This window comes from Geotrypetes seraphini, chromosome 6, assembly GCF_902459505.1.
Source record: "Geotrypetes seraphini chromosome 6, aGeoSer1.1, whole genome shotgun sequence".
Taxonomy (NCBI): domain Eukaryota; kingdom Metazoa; phylum Chordata; class Amphibia; order Gymnophiona; family Dermophiidae; genus Geotrypetes; species Geotrypetes seraphini.
In genome coordinates this window covers 233,507,806-233,516,750 of record NC_047089.1, presented here as the reverse complement: position 1 = coordinate 233,516,750, position 8,945 = coordinate 233,507,806, and the positions used below count along the sequence as shown (strand labels likewise).

At 43.1% G+C, this 8,945-nt stretch overlaps 1 protein-coding gene across 3 annotated transcripts in view; it reads right to left on the bottom strand.

Annotated features, from left to right (window-relative positions):
- Window positions 1-251: 251 nt before the first annotated feature.
- SIM2 (SIM bHLH transcription factor 2) overlaps window positions 252-8,945 on the bottom strand; it is a 125,440-nt gene continuing 116,746 nt past the window's right edge. For all 3 annotated transcript variants that reach the window (XM_033947619.1, XM_033947617.1, XM_033947618.1), the window contains 2 exons: window positions 5,454-5,865; window positions 252-1,441 (listed from right to left, as the gene is read on the bottom strand). In XM_033947619.1, the coding sequence (XP_033803510.1) occupies window positions 714-1,441; window positions 5,454-5,865 (1,140 nt within the window). In that variant the 3' untranslated portion in view covers window positions 252-713. The remainder of the gene's footprint in view (window positions 1,442-5,453; window positions 5,866-8,945) is intronic.

The window sequence follows — 8,945 nt, the reverse complement described above, 5'->3', positions numbered from 1 at the left end:
TAACCCTTCCTATGAATCACATTAAGCACTTATAAAGAGGATCTTCTTCCTCTATAAAACCACCAGGAATAGGGACAGTGCAAGTGTCCCCTGCCCTATCAAGTAAACAGCATGCATAATGGCACAGACAGTGAAACAAAAAGCCCCACACTTCCTGCCCCCCCCACCAAGATAACCTTTGGAGCTTGAATCAAACCTTTACTCGCTTTCTAGCACAATGCATTGGGTTAACCATACGTTAGTGGCATTCATGAAACATAAAACGAATTAAAGCGTACCTCACTAAAAGCCACCTACTTTCTCCCAAAATATTTGGCAAGCGGCGTGCAAACAAAGGCTCTATGGGGAGCTAAGATAATGAGATCCATAAACATGCTTACAGATGGCATTTAATAAAATATATGGTTGCCCGAAGATAACTTAATTGAAAAATATGCATACAACCCTGCTGGTTAAATTTATAGTGTAGTGTTCAATAGGAAAACTGTGAGTTAGCGTTTGGCTTCTCATGGACGTGGTCTACACCAGATGTTAACCTGGTGTATTTTGCTGGCCTTGAATGTTATCGCTCTCTGCTCATGAGCACCCATAACTTTGTCCCACAGTGGCCTTCACTTGTATCTAGTACATGGAGCCAGGCTTGCTCGTCATTCTGTCGCGAATTGTTCCAATTTCTCCTCAAACCTAAAAGCCTTCGCCAAAATCTTTGATCGTCACCTCCCATTGGTTATTATTACAGATGTTCCAATATAGTGAGGCATTACAGCCTCTCGATGGGTCTCCGGTGAAGAGGCGGAGGACGGGCTGTGGTCTTTGTAGAGAAATGAAGTTGTCTCTTCAGGGCTATAGCCATAGTTTTCTGCTCCGGGTCCTGCGGCAGAACAGGAGGAGGTCTGAAAAGTGCTGTGCTTGGCCAGAACATGGTGATAATTTAGTGGCACAAATGGGACTTGCCCACTTAGCCTGGTGTCCACCAGAAGCTCGTTTTCAGATCTGTGGTGAACGTGCTTTGGGCTCATTCCGTCGGGGCTGCTCAGTTCACTCAAATGGGTGCCATAATGGCTAATATGCCCGTACTTAGGTTCTTTCATACAAACTCTTCTTCTTGGTTCGTAGACCACTGGCAGCGACAGAAAATGGTTCAGCTGTCCAGTAGCCTTTGATTGGAAACATTCAGATTTTGGCTGCAAAGCACCAGTTAAGGATCCCGGCGAAGGTTTGTCATTTGTGTTCATTTTGTCCTGCACAACTCTGTTGAAAAGCAGTTTGTTTTCTTCCTTGATGGCATGATGGAATTCTGGGCCGTTTTCTATCTTATTGAGCTTCATAACGCTGCAGGCATAGATCTCGTCCTTGTATCTGCTGTTTGGCCTTGACGACGCGCAGCTTGAAAAGCTCTCGGGGGTGCTGTCCTCGCCATATCTTCTGTTTGCCCCGGACGCTTTGTACATGGAAAAGCAGAAAACGTTAATCACTATAGGTCTGGAATCTAATCTAGCATTTCTTAGCCGCGCTATGTTCAAAGCGACTTACAATGGGAGGAATTGCAGAATGTACATAGCAATTTGAGGAGGGCCGAGTTATGAATAGGGTGATGGGGGGGAGGGGACTGAATTAGATAATGCTGTAAGTCACTGCACTTACCCTCTGCTCTTAAGCCACACAGAAAATGGGCATGATGGTCTCACAATAGTTCTAAGCTAGCATTTGAATCAGAACCTGGTGCCATATCCACCTAAGCGTACTTATATACTTAGGGTTACCAGACGTCTGGATTTTTCCAGTCCGGATTCCCCCAGTCCAGATTCCCCCAGTCCGGATTTCCCCAGTTCGGATTCCCCCAGTCTGGGGGGTACGGATGACTTTTCAAAACCCAGCACTCTGTCTGGGTTTTGAAAAGAAATCGCGTCGGGAGGGGCATCCGTGCATGGGCGGATGCAATGTGGTGACGTCACGCACATGGGCACATGAGGTGATGTCACGCATACGTGCGCATGCATGTGACATCATCATGCTGCGCAGATGCCTTCCTGCCTGACGAACAGGCGGTGTGTGCGGAGCTGGGGTGTAACGTGGCAGGGATGGGTGGAGATGGGGGAGCCTGGGGGGGGGGGCGGATCTAGGGTCCGGGTTTTACTGATGTAAAATCTGGTAACCCTACATATACTAGAATAAAGAGGGAGTGCAGGAAGGGGTGTAGCCAGAACTCAGTTTTTGAGGGGGCCCAGGGGTAGGCTGGGGGAGCCAAGTAGTTCTTCAAAGTTCTCTCCCCCCTTCAGATGAATCAAACTTTGGCTGGCAGAGAATTTAGAGAATGACACGGTGACAAAATTCATCACCGTCCCCGTCCCCGCGGATAACCGCGGGAAATAATCCCATGTCATTTTTTAGTGTCTATTTCAGCCTCAGTCCTTGTACACCAGCATTCTTCAAAGCAAAGCTTGAGGGTCAGTGGTTGTGGCCATTCATACTCTGATTCTTCCCTCTCTCCTTAAAGAATGACATGACGGGAACGGTGATGAATTTTGTCACCGTGTCATTCTCTCACAGAGATGCCCAAGCCCTGGCAGTCAAAGAGATTTGCTGCCCAAGCCCCCTTCTGTGCTGCCTGAGCAGTAAGAAAGTTGGCAAGGTGCTCCAGCCTTCTTTGCCAGCATTTCTGCATATGCTCAGACATGACCCCCAACTCGGGTAAATCCAGACATGTGGCAACTCTACTCGGGGTGGTTGTTGTAATGTCCTTACTAGGTGCAATCAGAGTTGGGGGAAATGTCTGTTACAATGAAGGAAAAAAAAGCCCCAGGCAGTTGTAAAATACATATGACTAAAAAGACTTTATAGTGTTTAAATTCCGGTGACAGGTCGAAAGCGCGCGCCGAGACAACTGAGCGCAAGGCGGAAGCCCGCACCGAAGAAAAACAGTGTTTTAAGGGGCTCCGACGGGGGGTGAGGGGGGGAACCCCCGCACTTTACTGAATACAGATCGCATCGGCGTTGTGGGGGGTTTGGGGGGTTGTAACCCCCCACATTATACTGAAAACTTCACTTTTTCCCTATAAAACAGGGAAAAAGTTAAGTTTCCAGTATAATGAGGGGGGTTACAACCCCCCACAACGCTACACAATGCCGGCGCAATCTGTATTCAGTAAAGTGGGGGGGGGGTTCCCCACCAACACCCCCTGTCGGAGCCCCTTAAAACACTGTTTTTCTTCGGCAAGGGCTTCCACCTTGCGCTCAGTTGTCTCGGCGCACCTTTGTCGATGCGCGCTTTTGACTATGAACCTAAATTCCACTACAGTGGGGAGGGAGGGGTAGGCCCTGCCTAGGGTTACCAGACGTCTGGATTTCCCCGGATATGCCCTCCTTTTGAGGACATGGTCCAGGGGTCCGGACAGCTTTTCAAAACCCAGCACTTTGTCTGGGTTTTGAAAAGTTGTGTCGGGCAGCGAGGAAGTCCGCGCATGTGTGGCCGTCATGCAATGATGTCACACAGTGTCCGCGCATATGCGGACTTCCTCCCTGCACAAGAGCGGACAGCGCGGGCGGGGCGAGGGCGGGCTTGGGGGTGGGATTAGGGCAGAATGGGCGTAACTAGGCGTGCCTGGGGTGATGGGGCTAGGGGATCCGGATTTTCCGAAAGGAAAATCTGGCAACCCTGGCCCAGTAACCCTACAGTAGGGGGACAAAGACAAACTGTGACAAACAGCTATTTTTCAGAAAGTTGCTGCAAGGCCTGTTTCCAGCCTGTTAAAATTAAATTACTTGAAGCCCTGGCATCCAGCAGCTGAAGAAACTGCTAGGCCCAGTCCTGAGTTTACCTCATTGCATGCAGGGAATTGTAATTCTTACCTACTGCATTCCCCGAGAAACAGCAAGACTACATGCAATGGGGTAAACCCAGAACTGGATCCAGTTGGTGATCTTGGCTCTCATTTGAACACTGAGAACTTGGAATAGGACTGAAAAGATAAACATTCAAATAAATCAGACACCCTCCCCTCACTCAGGCAATCTAAGAATCATTTTTTTTTTTTTCCAGTTCGAACATTTTATTGAATTTTTTTTTTATAACAAAAACACAACTGAGGAGAACTATATAAAACAAAAGGTAGAAAGAAAACATAGTTATAGCATTGCCACTGTCAGAAGAGAAGAAACGCTACTGTTATAACAGTGGTCTCAAACTCGCGGCCTGGGGGCCACATGCAGCCTGCCAGATACTATTTTGAGGCCCTTGGTATGTTTATCATAATCATAAAAGTAAAATAAAATAATTTCTTGATCATACGTCTCTTTAGCTATAAATTACAATATTATTATTAAGACTTAGCCAAAAGGAAAGATTTATAAACTATAAAGAATTTTACCTCATGCAAAAATGTCATTTCTTTAATAAGACATTAACTATTTTTTCTGAGGCTCTCCAAGTACCAACAAATCCAAAATGTGGCCCTGCAAAGGGTTGGAGTTTGAGACCACTGGTTTATAATGACTCCACTTTAAAGTGCTTCTGCAGAGCTGCCAAGTTACCCAGTTCCAGGAGGGAAATTCTAGGTCAGTCCTGGATTTCTGACCATCCCAATTAGATGTGGTTTGGAACCTGCAATGCTCCTTCTAAGTGGGTAGAATCAGTAGCATAGTAAGGGTGGACAGTCCACCCCAAGTGCCATCTTGGTAGGGGTGTGGCACCTCTCCGCCCCCTGTTCCTTCCCCGCCCTCCCACTGCCGCGCGTTTTCGCCGCTTCCCTTCCCCCATATTTCTGTAAAGATCATGGCGTGAGCAGCAACCCCCAACCTGCTGTCGCACCTGGGTCGGCTCTTCTTCTGACATCACTTCCTGGCCCTGCACCTAGGAAGTGATGTCAGAGGGAGAGCACACGCAGGTGAGACAGCAGGTTGGGAGTTGCTGCTCGCACCACAAACGTTACAGGGGTACAGGAGAAGGGAAGCGGCGTGTGTGTGCACAGCAGTGGGGGGGGGGGGCATGGAAGGAGTGTGTAGGAGTGGTGGGACGGAGAAGAGAGGGGGTGGGGAGGTACTGCTCTCACCCTTGCTATGCAACATCATTGCTCTGGGATATAAATTCAAATCCAGGACTAGTCAAAAATTCTCGTTCCTGTCATATAGTCCACCTTTGATGTATCCTTCCAGTGTCTTAAAATAATTTTGAAGGCCAAATCGATCAAAATTCTTAATAATATTGAATAGTTATCATATATTTGCTGCTGCAGCCCAAAATTAGAGCCATTGAAATCTTATAGTTATGCGCCTGTTAAACCATGAGGTTGATAGTATTAATGATTAATTGTTAATTGTTATTCATATTGTTTTGTTCTGTTTTTCTTCCTTACTTTTATATGACTTATGTTATTTTACATATGTGTATTTTACATAAGTGTATGATTACTTTAAACGCAGCTCCGCGTAGAGAAAAGCGTAAAGAAGGTACTTACCTTCATAAGCGTGCGCTGGGTTGTGTTGTGCTGCTCCTAGGCTTTGCTCAGGAGGATTACCAGCTGGCGACTGGCTGCGAGGGGCTAGGGAGCTGGCGTAATGCCAAGGGCACTCTCCACTCGTCTGCAGGGTGCTCAGGAAGAAGCGGGCCACTTCGCAAGGCGCGCCTTGAGACTGGCCCAGTCTGGTGGGCAGTGCCGGTTTCCTGCTGCCGAGCACGTGATGCGAATCCACGGAAAAGTGTCCATAGTGGTAAGGGAAAGGGAAACTGTAGGAAGAAGCATATAGGCGCTCGCTGCCCTCCGAATGGCAGCTTTGTTCTTGGTCACTGGGAGCGTTCGCTGGCTGGCTCTCTCTCCAGTTCCCCATCTGGCTACATTCAAGTTTGTCTGCATGGAATGAGCTGTGTTGCTGAAAAAAAGGGGGGGAAGTAGAATATTTAATAGCACGTAACAAAAATATATACTACTCTCCATTAAAAACACTGAAATCTCCCTATTGACAGGCTTGTATCGCCCTGAAGAAGCGGTCTGAGTACCGTGAAACGTTGGCTTGGAACACAGGGATTTTGATCTTTAAAAGTACAACAGAAATGGGGGGTTTCAGAGTAGGTTGCTGAGAACATACAGTAAAACCTTGGGTTGCAAGTAACTTGGTTTGCAAGTGTTTTGCAAGACAAGCAAAACATTTGATTAAATTTTAACTTGATATACAAGCAAAGTCTTGCAATACAAGTACATACAGTATACACACATCACAACTGAGCCAATGGTTCTTATTTCTCTGACGCTGCAAGAGTGTAGTGACTGTTCTAAACGAGCGAGGTCTTGCAATACAAGTACTTACAGTATACACACATCACAACATCAGAACTGAGCCGATGGTTCTTCTCTCTTTGACGCTGCAAAAGTGTAGTGATTATTCTAAACGAGCGAGGTCTTGCAATATGAGTACATACAATATACACGCGTCACATCATCACAACTGAGCCGATGGTTCTTCTCTCTCTGACGCTGCGGGAGTGTAGTGACTGTTCTAAATGAGCGAGGTCTTGCAATACAAGTGCGTATAGTATTTTGTATTAAAGTTTCTGGGTTGTGGAACGAATCGTCTGAGTTTCCATTAATTCCTAAGGGGAAATTCGCTTTGATATATGATTACAAGCATGCTTCTGGAACAAATTATGCTTGCAAACCAAGGTTTAACTGTATTTTTCTGTATATCTGAGTATGTTCTAAACAGCTAAGCGCTTGTCTCCCTGATGAAAGTTTGGGAGTTTTTTTTTATTCTTTTTTTTTTTATTGATAACTTTTGAAAAATACAGTAATAAACATCATACAATATTTCTCTTATCCACCCCCTTTGTATACACTATCCATCCCTCCCCTTCCATCAATGACAACCTCGCCCTTCAAGTTTCAAGTTTAATAAATTTTGATTTTACGCAATATCCAATATTTCAATGCGTATTACATAATTCTAATATACAATAGAAGCCAGGGATGACAAATACAAATGAGACAAAATTATACAGACTAATCATTATGTTCATATTAATACAAACTGGAACAAGTAGGTAAAGGGTAGAAATACAATTTATAAAATAAAATAAAATAAAAAAAGATAAAAAGGAACATTTAAGGTTTGTACACAAGGATAGGGTCAATTAAGAAAGAATATAAAAAAATAAATTGATAGAAAAAGCTTTAGTTATTTTGAAATAATTTAAGAAATGAGATAATGTTAAGAATGATTGATCAGTTTTAATGTAAAAGGTCTTTTACGTGAAGAAAGTAAGAAGACTAAGATTAATATTAATGACCTTTTAAAAGAAGAGAAAAGTAAGATTATAAAAGCACTTATAATTTCCATATTGATGTCCTATTCATTTAATTCTTTAGGGACTAAATACTGCGTTTATTGGAATGTTCCCCCAATCCTAACCCCCTCTTTCCCCCACCCCAATCCATTCAACCCTCCCAACAAAGCAATATTTCTCAACACTTCGGATATTAAAGCCGGGAGCTCAACCTTCATTCAATGAAACCATCCAAGATTTTACGATAGGGAACTAATCGCTGACGCCATGGCGCCGTTAGTTCACACATGAAATGTACATAGTCTAAAAGTCAGATTAGAGATCGTCGCTCAGGCAGTTTCGCTAATCGCCAATGCTTTGCCAACGCCAATCAGGCCACAGTACACACAAACAAGGCCAACTGGTGCTCCAGAAATGAATATCCAGGAATGGGAGCAATGAGCAAACGGCACGCCATCAACAGCGGACAACGCTTCCCTGCTTTGTAAATTCTGACTACTCAACAAACACTGATTATAATCCATTAATAATTTTCCCTTTTGTGTTGATATCGTATGTATAGGTTACTTAATTTGATTGATTTAAACTTTGTATAGGAATGCTTGTATTCGTTATTTTAATTTGCTATGATTTATGTATGTTTGATTTGTTACCCATATTTGATTATTTAAGAAATTGTACATCGCCTAGAATTTGGAATAGGCAATTAATCAAATTATATAATAAACTTGGAAACTTGGAAAGCTGATTGACTCTCTGTTTGCAAGCGCTATTCTACATATCCTGAAGAACTGGAAATCAGCCTCCTCGCTGGACTATACTTTTTGGTGGAATTCTGTTTGTCTTAAAAAAAAAAATATGAGGAATACGTAATTGACAACCATAACATTTCCTGGATGTCTCCAAGAGGGGTGTTATTTGGTAAAGCTGCTGCTTGTGGGGTATTTGGTCAAGATAGATGTATTTTATTTCAAAAGGCGTGCATGATTGGTCATAAATGTATTTTGCAATATTGGTTACAGAAAGATTCTCCTAGTTTTTGGCATTGGAGGAATCAACTTCATTGTTTAATTCTATTTGAAGTTAGGGATGTTTGTAAGTTTACAAGACGTACACGTTTTTTTGTTTTTGGGGGGAAAATTTTGGGACCCATATATTCAAAATCTTTCCTCTGTCTAGAGCATGAAGTATGATTGTTAATATTTTATATTGAAGCTTTGGAAACATTTATAACTTTGTAATACCTGGTAATATGTGTCATCTTCCATTCAAAAGAGGGGGGGGAGAAAGTTGGGGGTGTGGTGGTATGTTGAAATAGGTCATATTGAAATGTATATTGAAGGAATGATAAATTTTATTTTATATTATAGTTTTATTAATTACTTCAATACAATGTGAAATGGAGGGGGGAAGGGAGGGGAAAGGGGAGGGGGAAGGGGGGATGGGAGGTGGGGGTAGATTTGGGTTATATGGAAATATATTTTGAAGGAATGATAGAAATATGTATGTAAATATTATAATTGTGAATCTATTTGAAATGAAATCTTTTGTATTATATTATATTATTTCCTTCAATAAAATGTTATAAATTAATATTTAAAAAAAACTACAAAATTCAATAAAAATTTTGAACTACAAAAAAAAGTGGGCAATGTTTCTTAGTTATGCTAAC